We start from the raw sequence: 20,168 nt of genomic DNA on the forward strand, positions 1-20,168 counted from the left end.
CAGCAAAGGCTTTTGTTTCAGAAATAAAACCTCTGATTACAGTTATTTTACAGCTTTTGTGTCGTGTTTGGTTCCACTGTTATACTTGTAACAGCTAATGGTTGCTTAATTGTGTTTTTATTATTTTAATTATTATTTACCTCTCTAATAGTGTCCTCATGCTGTTTGTTTTTGTTTTATGAATCTAGCAACTGTCTTATACTAATATCTGCTGTAGCCTACTATATTATGTTTTGCTATTTTACAAATACTTAATTTCCCCTCTGGTGATCTATTTCTCTGGAAATGATGTGTGAAATTGTATGTGGCTGTTAACAACATAGCAATTATATTTTATTATTATTTCAAGAACCACATATTAGCAAATAAGCATCATTGTGTTGTAATAAAATTGTTGGAAATTAGATTTTGCTTCACAAGATTTTTGATTGGCAGCACATATTGATTTTTCTTTGAAGATAAGATAAACTCCACAGCTGGGAAATTCCATTTTCACAGCAAAGTGATTGAAGGATAACAAAAACTAAAAACAAAACATACAAATAAAATAAATGCAACGTACAATTAAGAAAATAGAATAAAATAGCTACTCTACATACACTTGATACACATTTACATACACATTTGTTACAGATATGTCTTTAATTAGTAATTGCACAAGATTCTTGCACCTGAAATTATAATACGTGCACTACTAATAAGTAATGATGAACAAAACATGCGCCTAAACCATATTTTATTGATTAAACAAACCTATTAAACCCCCATATATATATATATATATATATATATGCACCATATGCACATTATTATAATAGTTAATTCTAAGAACTAAACTAAGTCCTTTATGTTATTTTTCTGGTTGTAGGGCTAAACTATATTTGTTTAAGGAGGTTCGGGGGGGATTAAAGGATATTACAACACACCAGCCATAATCCTCTGGGTGAGTAAACCTCGTTTTTACTTTTTTTTTTAAAAACCTTTTTGTGCATTTTTGAAGATGTCCTTGCTGATGTATTGGACGTCTCCAGAAGAAACTACACATGCTAAATGAGGTCTGTTTCTCTTCTCACTAGTACATCTGCTGTGAGATAGTTTCCCCACAGTCACGAAGCAGCCAAATCCCAACCTTATATCCTGTGTAAACCTATCCGTGCCGACACCCAGCCGGATCTGATCTGCTGACGTGTCGCCTCCTCCAGCTCCAGTGCTCATGCTCCAGCAGCAGCAGCAGCAGCGGAGTCAAGCCAAGCCAGGCAACAAAAACTGCCAGCATGGCAGCAAAACACTTTTACCGACAGGGCTTTTTATTACTTCTATTTAATTTTATCTCAACCGCAGCCTTGGAAAAAAGGTTCTCCGACTTTAAAAGATGCGCCGATGAGGAGTGCAGCAGTAAGTTTGCTGGCTTGTTGTTAGACTTCAAGGATGCTTCTTCCCACATCCAGATTCCACAGCTAGCCATAAACTGCGCCTTATCTCTGACCTGTTGCCAGTCGATATTTGCCTCCTGGGTAGCTTCCTGTAGTGTTTCTGATGCTGTGTGGCTCATTAAAAAACAGACAAAGCTAATGTTACCATTTGTTGTGAGCTTGAGGTGGATATCGCTCAGTCCGTAGTGTTGGCAGGTTGCCTGCAAGTCCGGCCTGCCCTGCTGGCTGGATACTGGTGGCTAATGTTAGCAGCTAATTAGCCACCGGCCGGCTTTGACCAAAAGCTCTGCTAATGTTAGAAACAAACAATAGTTAACATAGCCAACAAGGTGCAGCTAGCTCTATTGTTAAGCCACATTAGCTTTGGTTGTCTCCTTGTAGCTTATGTTACTCAACACAGACTAACGTTACTCTTGACTGCGTCGCTTGAATTAAAATGTAACCTTAGCTTTAGGTCAAATGTGCGTTTATATTCACATTACTGGTAACCCAATGTGTCTTTACATCCTAGGATGTATTTCTTATTAAATGTAACCAACAAACATTATGTGTTGAGCCTGAGGGGACTGTTGCAGCTGTTGTTGTTATAGACAATATTTATCTGAACATACCATTAAAGTGTTAACAACAACCCCAAAAGACGGGTGTAGTGATAAGAAATTGTTTTATTGGCGACTTATGAGGAGAAGCGAGTTTTGACTCATAAAACCGTTAAAAACATTAGAAACCTTAACACATACAACAAAGAAAGGCCCCAAAAGATCAGTTACCCTGATCGAAAAATCTTTTAAAAGATAAATCTGAAGATAAGACTAAAAACATGATAGCCTATGTTGGATTTATTGTCAACAGTGAGATAAGGGAGATAAGCAGATAGTAAACTCTTTAATTGCCATCTCCCTTTAGTATTTTTACTATCTTTTTAAAGCTGAAACAATTAATGGATGGACAGAAATAAGCTGGCAATCATTTCCAACAAACATACAATTGTAATTGACAAAAGTATCAATACTTTTATAGTTCTTCAATCCCTCATACTTAAAAAGATACAATCACCAAATGTTATGGTATCGAAACAATCAAAGCCATAACAACAATTACTAACCACAGATGTACACTCAACTTTTCAACTAATACATACAAATCAAAATGTATTGGTCGGTGTTTAATGACTTCTTCTGTGCCAGCATTTTGTGAGGAAAACACTTTTGCCATAGTATCAAAAGAGGTATAGAGTATAGCTGTTGTTTTTAAACTTGTATTGTATTCAAGTTCTTGTATGACAACTTTACAATTTATCAGTTCATTAATTTCTAAGCAAAACATGTGCAAAATTCATTTTTTAATGGGAATATGGCTGATTTTGTTAATAAACCATATAGCTTTGTGTTTTTGACTTGGTTGGATGGACAAATACATTTTAATGTAATTTTGGACTTTGTATTAAAAATGTTTGCATTTTCTGGCCTGGACCAAAGGTTTAAGTTGAGATGAAAATAATAATTTGTTGTAGAACTGTGTTATTATGAGTGGATCTAAAATAGGTGTTTATAACTCCCCTTTTTTTCTGCCAGCATTTTGCATTCTTTAAATATCTCCATGTGATAAAGCTTAACTGTTTTCTTCGGATTATAATTATTAATGTTTTCTTTTCACAGTGCTTCTGTGTCGGGGAAAAGCTATGAAAGATTTCTCCGGACCAGACTGTCGGTTCCTGTCTGTCAAAAAATCAGAAACTATCTACGTATACTACAAACTTGCAGGCAGAAGGAACGACATATGGGCTGGAAGTGTATGTATACTCTGCTTTTGATTTCTATAGATCAGTAACAGATAACATCTAGGTTCTGCTCTGGAGTTATAACATGTTCTCTTCTTGTATTTTCAACAGGTTGGAAGTCACTTTGGCTATTTCCCAAGCGAGGTTCTTTCAGTTAACCACCTTTATACTGAAAAGGAAATTGAAATTCCAGCAGAGGTATGAAAATACGTTACTCACTAACACAGCTTTCAAACTATAAGTTACATATTACCCTGTACATTTAATACATATTTACTATAATTTAAATTCTTTATCTTCTTTTTAGGAAACAGATTTTGTCTGTTTTGACACTGGATTTGATAAGTTCAACAATTATGACATAGATTTATTGTTAGGCTATTCGCTAGAGGAGAATGTGGGTGAAAATAAGGAAACATCTGACCAAATCCAAGAAACACAACCATCAGCAGAGGAAGCGAGTGACGGTGAAAAACAAACTGAGCATCCTGATAACTCTGAGGATCTTGATAAAGTCCCAGATGATCAAAGTGCCTCTTTACCTGAACCTGATGTGGTAACTGAACCACCTTCACTAGAAGAACTAGAAGAAGTAGAGGCTGATACAGCAGCTACACCTGATCCTACTGAAAGGGCTGCAGAAGAAGTTGAGAAAACCCCTGTAGAGTCTGTTCCTGAAAATGTCGTGCTAGAAGAGAGTGAAGCCAAAGAGATACTAAAATCTGAAGAGGAATCTGCACCCAAAGACAATTTTGTTCGAGAAGACGAACCAGTCTCGACTTCTGAAGGAGTGCGAATCCCTGAAATAAAAACTACCCTTGGATCAACTTTCGATGCTGTCATCAGCAACAAAGAAATCACAAAGAATGTAACCCCTTATGAAGAGGAGGAGAGCGAAAATGTGCAGAATAATTCAGAAGAAGACGTTGATGTTAAAGCCAAAACTCCACTGCTGTCTTTCACTGAAGAAACAGTGAACACTCCAGCATCTGATTCCCTCGAAAAGGGTGAAAGTCCTCCAACAACGCATGATGATAAGCCAGCGGCTCCAGAGGAGAAGGGCATGTGGACATCGATTGGAGACGCTGTTTTTTCAGTTGTCACTGGGGGAGAAAGGACAGCACACGATCTGAGTTCAGAGGAGGATGACGACGAAGACGATGATGAAGATGAGAGGGAAGAAGCCACTCCAAAAACACCTCAGAGTTATGAGGAGACACAGCCAGCTGTAGAAGAAGAACCACTACCGGTGGAATCGCCAAAAGAGCCAGAAACCATAGAGCCAGAAGAGTTAGATCTGGATGATGAGAGTGATGGAGAAGTAGTCGGACCCCAGGACGCTTTGGAGGAAACTTTAAAACCAACGGAGGAGCCGGTACACCATCATTTAGAAACAAGAACAATATCAGTGGATCCAGTATCACAAGATGATACGTCTACTACTCCAGAGGCTCAAAACTTGGATATTAAAACAATAGATGAAGCCCCTGAGGAAGAGGAGGAAGTGGAGATCAATAATGATAATGACAGCAGCATTGTAATCGAGCATAGTGAGGATTTGGACAATGAATTGGACGAGAACAAAACAGCGACGGATGAAGAATTAGCCGGTACCGAAACTGAAACTCATCAGGTGCCGATCACTGAGGAGATACAATCAAAAAGTTCAGATGTAAAACATGATGAAAAGACAGTTAATGATGAAATACCTAATCAGATACAAGATCATTTAGTGATAGATTTAGAGAGTAATAGCAGCCAGACAGAATTATCTGTGGAGGAACAAGAGATTCACAAGGATTATGTTACAGATGTGTGGGAAGATGAAGAAGAAGGAGAGGTGGAGGAACAGAGAGACGAGGAGGAGAAAGTAGAATTACTTGAAGATGAAAACGCACTTTCTTACTCAGAATCGGACAGCACAGACCCAGACGAACCCTCGCGTGAATCAGCTCTGCCCACTGAGTCGACCCCAGAGCCAGAATACAGTGACAGCGTGTTGAGATTGACTCTGCTCCGAGGCCACTTCACAGAGGAAAAAATGGCAAAGATCCAAACGCTTCTGGGTCTCAAGAATCTCTTCAAAGTGGAGGACATGTTCTCTGACTTGGACACAGAAATGCAGGCTACCCGTGTCTCGCACACAGGTGCTAACAAAGACATTGAAAATGCACTCGAGGGCATCCTGGAAGCCTCCGAGAACGCCATCCTGGATGAGATCGAGAAGATGCTGGATGAGCGAGACGCAAAGCAGAATTATGAAGAAGAAAGGGACATAAGTAGTTCAGACGAGGAGACTGAAATACTGGATGACTTCCAGGAGCTCGCATTCAGCCTACGACAAAAGTATTCGACAGCAAGTGACAGCACGCCTCTGGCAACAGGAAACCATTCAGATATTCATGAAGGTAGGTTTTGTTTTTATTACTTTACTGATAGTGTCTGGTAGAGATTAGGGTTAGAGAATTCACACATCTGTGATTGATGGAGTCAGGTTTTACCCTTCAGTATTCTTTTTGAACCTCTGATTTGGACCTTTCAAACACAGCTACAGTTTGTTGCATCAGCCTATGATCTGCAGATAAAGTGAGTGCAGAATTTGAGACCGTGGCACAGCAGATATGCAGCCTTGAATTGTGCCTTCAGGCTCAGTTCAGACGAGTATCCTGTTTCCAGATTTCCAGATTGTCCTCCTTAGGCTTGGCTATCATTCATACTTGACCTGATACTGGTACCAGTACCTGGAATTCTGAAGCAGTACCCAGCGGTATCTTATTTCCAGTACTTTACTCTCTCTGTAATAACAAGTTCTAAAAAAAAAAAAAGGAATTGAAAACTTCTAAATTTCAATATTAGTATTTGTTTACGACACACCATTTATTTAGAACATTTTACACACTACGCAAAATATAGCCTCCCCACCTCTCTCTCTCTCAAACCTTTCCTTACAATCTCCAACAGAAGGATTTATTCTTCTGTTTTTAAAACAAGATTTGTTTTTCCACCTGGACCTGTGCACTCTGGTATTTCTTCCCTACTCTTCCAGCTGTAACTTGAGTCACTGAGTGCTGACCATCAGACTGCCCCCCCGCCACACATACACACACAGTTGGTTTAGAGATCTGCTTTCACTTTGACGGTCTGTTATGTTTTGAAGACTAAAGCACATTCACACACATTTCGTTTTTTGTCAAGTAACACAGGCTTTAATTTAAAATTATATTCAGGACTAAAAGCTACAGTTGGTAACTTTTAGATGAACTGTCACTTAATCCTGACAGTAATAGATGAGACGGATAATCTGTGAGAAAAAAAATCATGTTCCTCTATCGCCTCCTAGTGCTCCTAATGGTATTTGCCAGAATCCACAGTGCCTAAACAAAAACAACCAATCAGACCAAAAATCTCAGACGCAGGTTTCAGTCATGTCAGTGACTGCTTGTGAACTGTGATCTAACTGTCAAACTAGGCAGTGCTGATTAAATATGAATCAAGATTCACTCACATTTCTTATTTTTTACCTCGTAAAATTGTAGATGCATATTTTAGTGTACTGTGTGTAAAATGAAAAAGTTTGTTGTCAGGCAAACTCTCTCAGCAGAGAAGGGACTTCAACTTTTTTTTGCCTTTTCCAGTTTTCTCCTGAATTCATCTCTAAGCCTCAGTAGAATGGCCTGAAAATGCTTATAGTGTGTGTCCCAAAGAAAACATGTGATATCCTATTGCAGCAAGCTATTGATTGCTTTCATCCTTTGTCTGTAACTGCCAGAATTAAAATGTTATGTAGTGTCGAGCCGAAACACAGATTTAAAATAGTTTCTCTTCAGTTGATGATTGTACCAGCCCTAACTCTTAGAGATGAATTATTTTCCCTTTTCATTAAAGGGAGTCATGACCTCCCACTAAACAAATATGTTGCTCCTAACAAAACAATAATGACCTGCTGTCATTAGATCACATCGGTTTCATGGTACACACCCTACAGAAAAACACACCCTACAGAAAAACACACCCTACAGAAAAACACACCCTACAGAAAAAAATCCTCTCCCAAGACTACAATCTTTTATCACCAGAAACTGTTCAAACAGACCTGGACTAAACAGAGTGACTAATCCCTAATGTCTCATATGTATTTGTTTTTGTTGTAGATGAAGACAAATTAAAAGTAAAAGATGACACACCTCACATCGTTGCAGAAGACATTATTGAGAGCGTCCCTGAGGCTGAGAGCGATGACAACCTCACAGTAACAGATCAGGAGGAAAGGCCAGCAGAGACTAAAGAGGAGCAGGTGGTTTTGGATGAGGTGCACAGTGGACCGGACATCAGCGTGGAGGAGGATGGTGGACACTTTAATAAAAACAAAGACAATCAGCCGAGCTTCAGCGCATCAGACGAGATGCAGAAGGTCCCTCAAGCCACCCTGGAAAACCCCTTAGACATGGGCCTCGGCGTCGAGGTTGAGCAGTCACCCTCAGGTTGGTAATCTAAATGATGTATTCAACTAATTTATCTACAGTTAATTGATCATTCATTTCTATTAAAAGGGATTTCTGTAACCTAAAAAGATCACTTTTTGCACTTGGATTACAATCAAATAGAGCACAACTATGTTGTAGTAGCTTCAATAGTTCATTCTTGGGAGTCATAGATGAGTCTTGTTTGTTTCTGTCTGTGATTCACTCATTTTTTGGAGAATTGTTTGATAATACTTAAATTGTTTTGAATCCATGAGATGATAAACTGTAACAGAAGATTTTTTACTTTTACTGTCCATAAGGCACATAAACTGTCTAACAGGTACATTTTGTTCCTCCAGGATCTTTGGATCCCATGGAACCAGTACCTGAAATTCACGAAGAAGAAGAAGAAGAAGTGGGATTATTCTCAACTGGAATTGTTTACATGGGCTGCATCCTTTCGATGACAAAAAGTAAAATTACAGAGTGGACTATTGAGGTAAGTCTGAGGATTGTAAGCTTTGGCATTCATCTTTGAAAGACAGAGTCTCTCTTTACTTTGTGACTTCAACTATCACCTAAACCAGTGGTTCCCAACCAAAAACTGCTATCCAGTCCAAATGTTCCTCTTCCATTGAGCAATCATTGTTTACAGTCCGATTAGCAACCCTATCCATATTTTTTTTGAAGGTATATTAGATCCATATTAGATCCGTGGCATTACGGCCAATCCTTTTAAACAAATATCTTCATATAAATTCAGATGGAAACCAACCTCATTTCTCATTTTCAGTTGATTTTGGTCCCTAAAGCAAATTCAGCACAGTTCAACCTCAGTTGTGGCATAATATTCTGGAGAACTAGTTGAATTTGCTTTATGGAACTGAATTAACTGAAAATGAGGCAGACTAACATGTTTTATGGAACATGCCAATGAACCCTCTATTAACAAAATCTTGTACAGATTTCTGAATTCACAGGCAAATATCTATTTATAGAGATAAGTGCACTAAGTCTGTCTGTGCTGCCCTTTGCCTAACTCCCTGTCAGGTCTACAACACACACACACAAGATCTCCAAGAATATTGGAAATTTGAAAACTGCCCCATTATTAGAAAGAAGATATGAGGAAAATCTGCAAAAATGTTGTAATTTGGTCCCATGATTATAGTTTTTAAATATCTATTTTCTTGGTTGTGGAATTAATTGTGAATGTGAATTCTCACTTGACTGGCGTCTGATATGCCTCTGCAACAGTGAAATCTGTGTGTCACACATTACTGTGCTATTGCTTCTTAAGCATTTATACTTGAATCCTCCTGCACTCGCACATTTAGACAACACACAGATCAATTTAAGTGTGAGGTGTCAGTGCTTAACATCGAGACTTTTGTCTCTGCGGAAACGTCAGGTTTTCCGACTGCCCCTGAACGTCCCACGGCCCTCCCCTGTCTTGTTGACTGTTGCGGTGTAGGCTGAAGTTCAACACAGCCGGTGCTGAGCTGGCTACTACAACCGGCGGGCCTTATTTTGGCTTTAAAAGGCAGATAATTACCTCAAAAACAGCACTTTGATGGCCTATATGTTGTCAGTTTAATTTATCTTATTAATCGCCTGGCGCGCTTTGATTTTAATCCATATTAGGGGCTTCAGCTCAGCTTGTTGTCGGTAGGTTTTTGATAGTGAATGAGATACGACGACTCATCTTATTACTACCGTTAGCCAACTGTTGTTGCCGAGTCCTAACGTCACGTATCGCCTGTCTTCACCGTCTAACCGACGTTGTCAGTGTTTGTAGCGACGCCGAAGTCTTTATTGTGAACGGCTAACGTTAGCTTAATTGTCGCTAGTGGCTTTATTTGGTTATAGCTAACGTGCTAGCGAGCTGTCAAACTAGCATACTTGTGCTAGTTCCGTTTGTCGGTTCAAAGACTAGCATGGAGGGAGACACATTACCCAGACCTGTAATGGAACCGGATCATGTTTACGTGTTTTTTCTAAAGGAGCTGCAACATGTAAGTGAACATTTGAGTCTCTCATCTCGAGCATGTATTATGCTATCATGGCCTGCTGACGTGTTAATGAACATATGGCTTATGCAGATTGACTTGAATTTAAACTACTCCTAAATTTACTCACCAAACTTGATCTCGCCTCTTAAATGCTGATAGACGATAATTAACTTCCATGTGGTTCTTTCATATCTTGTTTTTTTGTGCATTTTTGGAGGTTGATTGCTCTTAAATATAGTAAGGTTTCACTCTGTCTTTGTGCATTGCTATATTGAAAAAGTAGACTTATTAAATGCAGTTGGCTGAAAATGGCATGTTAATCCCTCCAGGTAACGTGGTGTGTTCATTATTTGTAATCCCTGCATTTCATTACAGCCATAGAGTCTGTGTTTGCTCCTGTCTGAAGTGCCACATGCTCGGTTCAAAGGTTTCTTTGTGCTTGCAGCAATATGGTAGTCCTTTCTGGCATGACTAGACATTAATAAAGTGGTAAAATTGTTGTCCATTTTTCCCACTGATGCAAAACATAAATACGTCAGCCTTCTGACAGCAAACAACCATTGTTTAATGATTGACTTAACTACAATTAACGACACTTGGTTTGACTTGCAAAGTGCTGTCTCAATAGTACCTTTGATAGAGCAATACTGCCATCTCCTTATGTCAAAAAACATGTTTCCTACAGGATCCTATGAGTGTGTCAATTGTGTTAATGGCAGGAAACTTGTAAAAGAGCTGATTAGCGTCATAACTTTATGCCCATTTTACTCCCATGCTCTATGCTTATAAAGTTCAACATTATTGGTAAAGGTTGCATAAGGACACTGCTTGGTGTATTATTGTATGGTAATGACCTGCATGTTGATGAGCTTTCTTCTCAGTTGTGTGACTAGAGTAACAGATCACTCATTTATTTTAGTGCTCATCAGATTTCAGTTAATGAATACACAGTATCACAGTCTTGTGGCACGTGTTAATATTAATAGTTGCTTTGAGGTTAAACTCACTGTGGATTTGTGAGTGTCTGGCTGTGCTTTGACAAATATTAACTTGCCTTCTGTCTCTATTTTTAGTCTTGACATATTATTCACATTTGAAACTCAGTAAGACGAAGACACCCTTCATCCATTGCATGCCCTGAGACAGACCTCGCTACCTTCCAAGTTTTTGTTTAACCAGCTTTAATTGATCATTCCTGATTTGTTCACTGTTCATTTCTTAATGTAGTACTTGTGTTTGTGTGCCCTCAGATGATTGCATTACTGCCAGAAGAGTGGAAGCCAGGAGAAACCATATTGGGTTGTCCTTGGCAAGCTGTTGTCATCACTGCTTTGGTTGGAGTAATGACCTTCACCCTCTTCTTCTGGAGGACCGTGTTGGCAGTAAGTGTTGTTATATCACTGCTCTCATCTCTGCTCAAAGTTTGTGTTGTCATTTGCCAATAGTAAAAAAAATATTGTACTTGTATGAGCTGAATTTAATTAGATCTTACTCTGAAGATGCACACGGCTTCAAAATTTATTGAAGTGTCAGCTTTACTGCCCATATAAGAGCACAGTAAAGCAACGTATTATTATAATTTTATTATCTGAATAACTGTTGGTCATTTATACACTATTCCTTATATGATGCAGCTACATTACTATGTTCACATGACATGCTGTGACATCAAACTGATCTTTACTTATTGCTTTCTATATGTTTTTAGGTAAAGAAGAGAGAATACCTTGGTAAGTTCTTTACTTTTTTTTTTTAAACATCACGCCACATTACAAATTGCAGATGTGTAAAATCAAACTAACTCTGTACTTTTTGTTTCACTTTTGTGAACACAGTGGATGAAAAAAAGCTGACCGAGCAAATACTGTTGCTGAAAAAAGAGAAGAATGATGCTCTCACCAAAATGTCTGAACTTGAGAAACAGGTGAGCTACAAATAAAATGTGATTTAATATCAGTCTATTTTTGAAAAAATATATACATTTGTTATTTCTGGAATTTTCTAATTGTTTTTTTCTTTTCTTTAAGACTGAAAACCTAAAAGAAAAACAAAAACATTCAAAAGAAACTGTTAGTTCCACAGTGAAAAAGATGCAAGACCTGGAGGTGAGCACTAAGGATACTTTTTTATCTTTGCTTATGTATTCATACTGTGGTGTTTGGGAGAAGTTTACATGTTCTGCCTGTAAATCGTTATGGGTGTTGTGTGTCATTTGGACAGCAAGTTAAAAGGCTCCTTGTTTTCTAAGGGCTGTCACTGAGGTTTCTCTCATTTCCGTTTTGCAGAGTAAAGTTTTAGCAGCAGAAACACGGAACGAACACATGGTTGAGGAAAAGAACAAATACGTAAAACTACTCGAAGGCGAGAGAGCAAACTCGCTGCAAAACGGCACCAGGGTAATTATTCAATATTTTTTCTGTCCCGTCACCTCTAGCTGTCACCTCTGTGTCATGATGCTTAACGGTTGCTTTAACAGATTGAGAAATTGGAGAAGTCAAATGAGAAGCTACAGCTGAGCAGGAAAAAGATTCAGGAAGCTCTCACTAAGGTACAACCGCTTGCGTAATCTTTTTCATGCTGTGAAATTACACAAAGCCTGTGGTTCAAGCCGCTCTAACTAACTGTGTGTATTTGTCACAGACTGCTGTTCTCCTGGACGAGGCCAAGATTCGTGAAGACGCCCGAAATGTTCAGCACAAATGTCTTGAGAAAGATTACGCAGCACTAAAACAAGAAAATAAAACAGTGAGACAACATTTAGACTTTTAATATATTTTTTATCACTGAGATCTGTTAACATAGGGCTACATTGATGGATTGATGCATTGTTTTTATCTTACAGCTCAAGACGACCATTAAAGGATGGGAGGACAAACACAAAGAGCTGAACGAGCAGATTAAAGTCTATCAGAAGTCTCAGAAAGAGCTAGAGGACTCGGTGGTGCTCAAAGATCACAACGTAGAGGTCAGGATTTTTCCCGGTTATCGGCTGTAAATTATAACTCTTTAACTTGAAAGAAATTATTAACTTAACCTCAACACAAAACTGTCTCCCTGCAGGTGCTGTCCGACCTTCTGGGTGACCTAGACGCTTGTGATTCCCAAAAAGGTGACACCAAAGTTTTAGCCAATGGTGAAGTAGCACCTGGTTAGTCCAACTCTACTCATTCATTCAGTTGTTTTTCAATCCACCACATATAAATGATGTTGTGTTCAGCTTCATACTAAGTTGTTTATGTTCTTTCAGTGTCTTTTTCAGACAAGAAGACAGCCATAAAGAACAGGATCAAACAGATGATGGATGTTTCTCGGGTAAGATGTCAAAATAACATGAACACCTGTTCATCATGTTTTTATTTTTGTTGTAATTTTGTGTTAATGCATATGGTATAAATGTGGCAACAGTTTTAGTTTTTTATTTTTTTATTTTGGTAGTTCAACCCTAGCTCCAATAATTAGTCTATAATTAACTGTTAATAAACACTCAAATTTTCCTTTGAAACCACACTTTGACTCTGAAAGTGGAAAATAATATAAATATATCATATTTGGCAGTTTTTTGACAGACATTTTTGTTCTCTAAGGACATTAAAGCTTAGATAAAGTGAGGCACAAAAGTAAAAAAAAAAAACGTTGTTATGAATGGACAAAATGTTAAAAATGTTATTTATATTATTTGTTTCCAGGTCCAGACAACTCTCTCTGTGGTCGAGGAAGAGCGTGATCGCTTTATGACCAAACTACTGAATGAAGAAAAGACCAGAAAGTCACTGGAAGGTATGTTGGTCATGCTTCTTTTTATTAAAAAATATTGTGTTTGTTTTGTTTTTTGGCAAAAAGGCATTGTGTTTGACATATGACATTCTTCCTGCTTTTTCCTAACCATACCATCATATACATTGCAACAGAACAACACCAGGAGCTCGAACATGCAATCGCATCCCTCAAAGGCGAGAAGAGTCATGTTGAAAACCAGTTCAAGATCCTCCAGCAGAAAAACGAAATCATGGTGGAAATGTATCAGCAGAAGGAAAATGCTTTGCAGCAGTAAGTGAACCGGCAACCGTCAATCAGCACTTTCTTATTAGCTGCTGTTACACACTGTAGAACATTTAATGCCATTTTACCCAAATAAGCGATACTGTTTCAGCAGTCAAGTATCTCATTAATAAAAGCATGTGTCTTTGAAATGGAAAGGATGTTCTTTTTTTTGAAGAGCAGTGTTTCTGTGGCTTAACAGGAGATTAACGAAGGAAGAGCTGGAGCGCCGCAGCAAAGAGAGCCAGCTGTCTGAGGTGGGAGGAAAAGCTGTCGAGGCCGAGGAGCAGGTTAAAATCTTACGACAGCGCATTAATGAAATGGAGGACCAGATGAAAAAGACGGAGGAGGTCTATAAAGAGCAGGTATGTTTTCCTTTTTAAATGAGCAAGTATATAGAGAACTCCTACTGAAACCTGAACCTTGACTGAACATCTTTTTTTCTTTCTTTATTGTTTTAGATAAAAGAACAGGAAAACAAAACTCACTCAAACTGGGTATGTTGCACAAAGTGTTACATATTATGCCAGTATGCTGTAAATTGATATTTAAGCTTGATAATAAGCTTAATATTAAAGTTCCACACTAACACTGTTATGTTTCCAGGTAAATGCTCGTAATGCAGAGCGAGCGCTGAATCAGGAGAAGCTTGAAGCATCAAAGCTCCGTGAAAAGTAAGTGTTATTAGTCAATGTATAAGTACTTTGTTATTGAGATGTTAAGATGTCCATTTCATTTGGTTTTTGATTGTTTGTTGGACAAAAGGAGTAACTTGATGTCACTTTGCGCTCTGAAAAAATGTTCACGATTTTATGAAAAGTGCAAGGATTACTTGATAATGGAGCTAAATTTATATCTGACCAAATGTTTTTGTTTGTTCTTTCCCCCATTAACAGACTGGCTGTGCTCACCTCCCAGCTTAATGAGCGCCGCGCTCCTCTCTTCAGGCCGAACTCTGGACAGCCGGCAGGCCCTCGCCAAGGTAGACAGACCACATGTTTCCTTCTTTTTTCTTTCCATTAGGTCAGAGCTTTGAGAAGAGGATTATCTTTTCTAATAAAATCCAGCATGTAAATGAGAAAGAGGTTGTTTTGATCTGTTATTTTTATGTACCCCACTGTCTCAGTGAGCCTGGGACGAGGACCTCGTCTTTGCATGTTTTGTCAGCTGTTTGTTTTCTTTTGGTAAATGGATAATTTGATCATGACAGGTGATTCATATGGGCCCTCTCCTGTGAGTGGAGGTGCACCATCCCCTCCGATAATGATAGAGGGTCCCAGGCGCCCTCCTTCTGCCCCAGTGGGGCGAAGAATTGACCCGTATGGTGAGTCCCAGTGGATTTCTTCACCTTCTTTAATCCTCGCCTGCTGGACTTCATCCCTCCACTACAACCTTTTGTCCTTCAGTCTTTCTCCTCTTGCACACCTGACTTCATTTTTCTTTATAGATCTTTCACCCTCCTGAGTTCTTCCTTTTGTTTCTTTCCAGTCTGTAGTCCAGTCAGAAATGTCCTTTTGTGGAGTACTGTGTTACTGTTAAAATGTGCTTCACATTTTCGTTCTTTAAAGACCCTAAAAACATTTTCTCAACCATCTTCTTTATATGAGCAACATGGACTTAAACCTTTAACAGTTCTGATTCAGCAGATACACTGAATTTTAACCCCTGTGCATCACTTGGGACATTTTTGGTCACTTTGACTTTATTAATGCATATGTCAAACATTTTGGCAAGGGTTTGAGAGGTTGTTTTTATTCTTTGAAATTTGCAAATTCAACCTCAGCTCCTGTAATAAGTCTATGATAAACTGTGTAGCCAAAACACAGACACTCTCACTCTGAAGGACAGAAATGTCCAAATAGAACCCCATTAAAACCACAGTCTTTGATCCCACAACCATTTCAGCATATAAATATTGATTTTTTACCCCCAGGTATTAAATCTAGAGTCTTGGCTTCAGAATTGTAGTTTTCGCTATTTTCCTCCTGACTATTTTATAATGTTTGCCTTATGGAGCAAATATAGTGCTATTTTCCTCCTTTCCACTAGGTTTATTGCTGTTGTATCATGGAGCACTGCAGTGTTTGATGCAATGCAGCAAAATCTATGTTGTTGCTAATATTCGAGACTGTGAGAAGACATTATGTAAAAAAAAAAAACTGGCATTTAAAGAAAATAAATACATATTTGGTAAATTGGTTGAAAAATATAACTCTCTGAAAGTGGGCAGTATATATAGTTTTTTTGACACTGACATCCAAGCAACTTTTATAAAAGGGGTGCACAAGGGTTAAGTATTAAACTCATAATAAATAATACAGAAAGTATCTGATTGTTGCTTATTTGTCATGAATTACAGATCATTTCATTTGCAACCAAGTTTTTAGGGGCTTTAAACTCATCCTGATTGCTTTGTTCCTCTGACTGTTGTCCTCATCAAGTAGAGATGACCAATCTTTGCCATTTATAAGAATTTGTTTCCTCTTCCTTTTTGTTTCCTCTTCCCTGGTAAAGCACTACAGGCTGAGTCTTGAGAGATTCATTCATCATTGTGTCTTTTTTTATCTTCTCCCTTCAGGTCCACGACCTCCATCAGACCCACACGGTCGTTACGCTGAAAACAAACACATCTCTGGGATGGGTATGTCTTCTGTGGTCTCTGTTAATCAAAGACTTTCCCTTTGCTTCTAACCTTCTTTTAACACCGTCCTGTTTCTCCTCCTCCAGACATGATGGGCCCCCGGAGCTCATCACCTGCCAACATGGACGTATCTGTAAGTCTTTTTATAATCGGTTCATTTTTACACGTCACTTTCCCTCATTCCATGTGAAGGCTTAGAGCTCCTACCTACATGTCCGCTGTGTATGTCCTTGCTCTGAAACAGACAGAAGCAATAGATCCACAGATAAAAGCAGAGGCTCAGGCTGAGGTCTCCACAGACAGTCCAGAGCCAGTGAGTATAGAGGCTGGACAGTCCAGGTGTCCCTGCAGCTGGATTTCAATTTGGGAGGAGATTGAAAGTGTTTTGCTTCACTGGGGCTGACTTAACTTTTTGGGCTGAGTGTGTGGTTTCACCTGTTCTCACAGCACCGGGAGAAGCAGAGATTCTTTTCTGAAGTCTAAACTTCAGCCTTAATGCGTCTTGGAAAATATTTGGGCCGTTTTGAGTATGTGTGTCAGAGGTTTTGTGAAAGTGGTTTGATTAATCATCAAATAATCATGGTGTGAGGTAACTGGTCATTTGACTTGAGCACATGTTTAATTGCACTTAAAGCAAATTGTGTGGCTTGTGGATCCTTTCACTGCATGACTAAGATTATAATCCTTAAAAACTCAAAGGACCAACTAAAATTCTGGTGACAGCTTTGAAAACGCAGCATGCTTCCCTTTCTCACTATCATCTGTATTTTTCAGGGACCTGGATCCTTCCTAGCGTCTCCGATCAGGGACTCTCCCGGACCTCCCCCCGGCCCTGGACCCCATGACCCGCTCCTCCCACCTGGACCCCACAGCCGCCTGCCACCTCCTGGACCTTACAGACCGCCACGACCTGGCCCCTACCACCTCCCACCAGGTCCTCATGGTCCTCTTCCTCCAAATTTACCTCCTCTTCATCACGGGCCACCACTACCAGCCAACGGGCACCCAGGCATGCCGCTGCCCGGACCAATGGGAGGAGAGTTTGGACCTCGACCCGCCAACGGACATGCATTCCACCCCAGGCCAGGCCCTGGACATGTCATGGATCCTCGGGGTCCACCACCGCCACACTTCCGTCCCCCTCCACCTCATCACTTTGGACCGATGCCTCTGCCACATGGTATGTTCTGCCCTCTGTTTTCATTTTCAACACATCAACAGTTTGTGTGAGTAGCGCTGGAAGTTGGAGTGTCGTGAGCAGTCATGCTATGAGCAGCAGGACACACTGACACAATGTGCTGGTTTTAATTTTACTCGTGTAGGAGCTTTTGTTGCAAATGCAAGGCTGTGGCTAATTCCTGAAAGAAGCACGTACCACTGCACATACAACCCATACAACCATACAACCCATACATACAGGACTTTACAGGAACTAAAAGAAGCATTTTAGTTGTTTTTCAGCCGGTCATCCTTAAGGGGAAAATTCACAACCTTTTGTGTGAATGGTCAGTCAGTGTTGTAGTCAACTGAAGCTCCTGACGCCCGGTCAGAATATGTTTAGGGGTATTATGTGTTGCGCCCACACGAGAGAATAAAAAAAGAAAACGGAGGCTCCATAGTCCAAACCAGCATGAACTAAAACGACAACAACTCTTAATCATTTTCCACATTGTCACTCCATCCGTTTTTACCTTTCATAATGAAAGCACAACTTAAATTCACTCAGCATTTTGCTAACAGGAAACTCAACAAAATGGCTCACAGTAGCATTAGATGATAAAAGTATTTACTCAATGGTCATCGGCCCTCTCAGCCCTGCTAGAGTTTGTTGTCTCTTTCATGTTATCTTCAAGATCCTCTGTCTAAGTGAGGAGTAAATCTTTCAAGCATAAAGCACATACAGGCTCTCTCTGGATTGGCATCAGCGTCCAAGAACTGTCCATGCTGACATTTATTGCAGAATTACAGCAGAATGATTGTTTCTGTTGCTATCCGAGCAAAGGCACCACCAGTTGGTGTTTTCTCTCAGCAGCTCAGGTTGTGTAGGGTCTCCACTGGCCTTATCCTCCCAGTGCAGCTATCACCTCTGCCTTTCTCTGCAGCATTTCTTCATCTGTACACTTGTCTGGCTCAAACACTTTAATATGTATCTTCATCTTAACGATCTTCAAGATTGTTTTTGGATACAATATTCGCTGTTGGAAAAATAACTAGTTTGCAATACAAGCAAGAGCACGGCCCTCGATTTACCCTTTAGTTTTTCCTCGCATCCAGAAAGCCTACACAGTCACAATAAATGACGGCGCTGGATGCAGGAAGAACATTTTTTGCAGCAGGAGAACTCCGCTTTTTCAGTCTGCCAACAGTGATTGAACGCCAACATAAAAGGTGGTTAATTTCTTTTCTAATATTTCCCTTTTCAACTGTTGTGTTCAGGTGTCCGTGGACCGATGGGACCACGTCCACCCATCCCTCCTGACATGCGTTACCCAGGACCGCGTGACCACAGCGGTCTACCAATGAACCTGCCTCCAGGCGTCCCTCCCCATCCTGCACATGGTGACGCATACGGTCACGCTCCACCCGACGCCCTCCATAACTCTCACAGCGGGCCGGGACAGGACCTGCATGTGAAGCAGGAGGCCCCTCAGGACTCAGCGAGGCCAGCGATGGTCAAGCCTTAAAGACGCCGCCGGCTGTGGCAGAGGACTTGAATTTACCCCGAACCCATCACATTAATAACCCAAACATAGGTCATGATTATTTTCATATTTCAGTTATATAAAATAAAAACTGCAATGATGTTTATTAAAAAAACAAAAAAAAAACATGGTCCTTAAATTAAAGCATTAATAATTATGTGTCTGAAATCAATACGAGTTGAGAGGGTTGCCACTTTTCTAAACTGCTTATTGTGCAATAATAAGTCATTATATGCCAGAGGATTTTCATTTTTGTTGATCTTTTAAAAAAATATATAGCAATGATTTTTAAGGGGCAATTTTTTAAATGTCATTTCCTGTGGAAATTATTTTGGAAAAAAAAGGAGGGAGTTTAGCTTCTAGCATTTCAGGAAAACCATAATTTCCCAAAGCTGTTGCTTTAGAGTCGACTGTAAAGCAAATGTGTAATTTGATGGCCAGATGTATAACTTATTTTACTATGTGGGTAGAACTTTTAATAATAAAGAATGTAAAAGCTGTCAGTGTTAAATTACTAACTGGTTACAGTTCCCTTACAGTGGATGTATTTTACACAGGCTCTTCTTACATGTGTCTTAAGGCGTTTGCTTTATTTTGAAAATAAGACTGCTCAGTGCTGCTGCTGAGACAAAAACATTAACTTCAGTTCTGTTCATTAAAAGTCAGTTGACATGTTGAATTATCCCAAAACGGAGTGTACCATATTTAGCTTAGTGTTTATACTGACACTGCTACCATTTATATTAATGATTTAAGACGTTTATCTGTTTTGCTTTTTAACTTAGAGAGCCTGAAAGTCGAGTCATAGCTCTTTCAAGAGGAGTTTCTAACCCTACTTAAAAGTTAATGTAATCCTCACTTAATAGAGCAAATATAATGTATTCGTAACATTCAGGAATTTTATATTTTCATAAATAACAGGCTAAAAAACAATTCAATATTAAATCAATAAATGCCTGTGAAATAAGTAATGCAATAAATATCTAAATGAGCCAATGTACCAGTAGTTTAAAAAATAGATTTTATTTAAAGAAAAATGTGATTCAGAAAATTAGTTGTTCAAAAAATGTTTTTTCATAATTCCACATTTATTTCAGTA

General features: G+C 39.2%; 1 protein-coding gene across 3 annotated transcripts; it reads left to right on the plus strand.

Moving 5' to 3' along the window:
- The first annotated feature begins 1,209 nt into the window (after nt 1-1,209).
- mia3 (MIA SH3 domain ER export factor 3) lies at nt 1,210-19,987 on the plus strand. Of its 3 annotated transcripts, none has more exons than XM_059355809.1 (28): nt 1,210-1,395; nt 3,092-3,225; nt 3,325-3,411; nt 3,521-5,621; nt 7,365-7,694; nt 8,036-8,175; nt 10,939-11,070; nt 11,397-11,418; nt 11,524-11,612; nt 11,716-11,793; nt 11,974-12,084; nt 12,165-12,236; nt 12,329-12,433; nt 12,531-12,653; nt 12,749-12,797; nt 12,936-13,000; nt 13,375-13,465; nt 13,597-13,735; nt 13,929-14,091; nt 14,188-14,223; nt 14,333-14,400; nt 14,623-14,708; nt 14,937-15,050; nt 16,305-16,367; nt 16,454-16,500; nt 16,612-16,680; nt 17,142-17,547; nt 18,804-19,987. In XM_059355809.1, exons 1-28 carry the CDS (start codon nt 1,275-1,277, stop codon nt 19,049-19,051), a joined length of 5,289 nt encoding a protein of 1,762 aa, XP_059211792.1. In that variant the 5' UTR covers nt 1,210-1,274; the 3' UTR covers nt 19,052-19,987. The 3 variants fall into 3 exon arrangements, with proteins under 3 accessions (XP_059211792.1, XP_059211791.1, XP_059211793.1); XM_059355808.1 differs by having other exon boundaries at nt 1,211-1,395; nt 12,749-12,836; XM_059355810.1 differs by lacking the exon at nt 16,612-16,680 and having other exon boundaries at nt 1,211-1,395; nt 12,749-12,836.
- The last annotated feature ends 181 nt before the right edge of the window (nt 19,988-20,168 follow it).

The sequence above is a fragment of the Centropristis striata genome, chromosome 18 (assembly GCF_030273125.1).
Source record: "Centropristis striata isolate RG_2023a ecotype Rhode Island chromosome 18, C.striata_1.0, whole genome shotgun sequence".
NCBI lineage: Eukaryota > Metazoa > Chordata > Actinopteri > Perciformes > Serranidae > Centropristis > Centropristis striata.

What these genes read in the sequence shown, in the direction of transcription:
- mia3 (XM_059355808.1), top strand. Translation starts at nt 1,275, where the DNA reads ATGGCAGCAAAACACTTTTACCGACAGGGCTTTTTATTACTTCTATTT. An exon ending in CGCCGATGAGGAGTGCAGCA is followed by an intron (nt 1,396 to 3,091) that starts GTAAGTTTGCTG and finishes TTCTTTTCACAG; the next exon opens with TGCTTCTGTGTCGGGGAAAA. An exon ending in ACCGATGCCTCTGCCACATG is followed by an intron (nt 17,548 to 18,803) that starts GTATGTTCTGCC and finishes TGTTGTGTTCAG; the next exon opens with GTGTCCGTGGACCGATGGGA.